The 472-nt window shown below is 69.9% G+C and overlaps 1 protein-coding gene across 1 annotated transcript in view; it reads right to left on the minus strand.

Annotated features, from left to right (window-relative positions):
- Nucleotides 1–472, minus strand: part of LTBP3 (latent transforming growth factor beta binding protein 3) — a 13,153-nt gene that overhangs the window by 7,245 nt on the left and 5,436 nt on the right. Inside the window, 2 exon segments of the mRNA XM_014538210.1 lie at nt 16–138; nt 353–470. Coding sequence (XP_014393696.1) covers nt 16–138; nt 353–470 — 241 coding nt within the window.

Genomic DNA, 472 nt, shown 5'->3' on the forward strand with positions numbered 1-472 from the left:
CGGCCCCGCCCTCACCGCGGCAGGCCCCGCCCCCCTGGCTGCGGTAGCCGGGCTGACAGGCGATGCACTTGAAGCTCCCGGGTTTGTTCTCGCATTTGCCGTCGGGGCAGGAGCTGGGATCCCGGCACTCGTCGATGTCTGCGCGGGAGAGAGGAGGGCCCCTTTGGGAACAGCTGGCCGGCTGGGCGCTCGGGGCTGCAGCAGGGCCTCCTCCGTCCGTCACAGATCAACGGGGCTCCCAGACCCCAACCTCAGAGAGGCTCTGCGCGGGGCAGACAGTTCCGGCCCCCTGTCCCCACCCCAGGTCGAGGGACAGCCGAGGACCCCGGTCGGTCTGATGGCGTCTCCCCACCTTCGCACACGGGCGGGCGGGAGGCTTTGAGTCGGTAGCCGGGGTAGCAGTTGCACTTGTAGTGACCCGGGAAGTTGATGCAGAAGCCGCCGTCGCCGCACAGGTGGGGCTTGGCGCACT

Source organism: Myotis brandtii, unplaced genomic scaffold, assembly GCF_000412655.1.
Source record: "Myotis brandtii unplaced genomic scaffold, ASM41265v1 scaffold187, whole genome shotgun sequence".
NCBI classification, from domain to species: domain Eukaryota; kingdom Metazoa; phylum Chordata; class Mammalia; order Chiroptera; family Vespertilionidae; genus Myotis; species Myotis brandtii.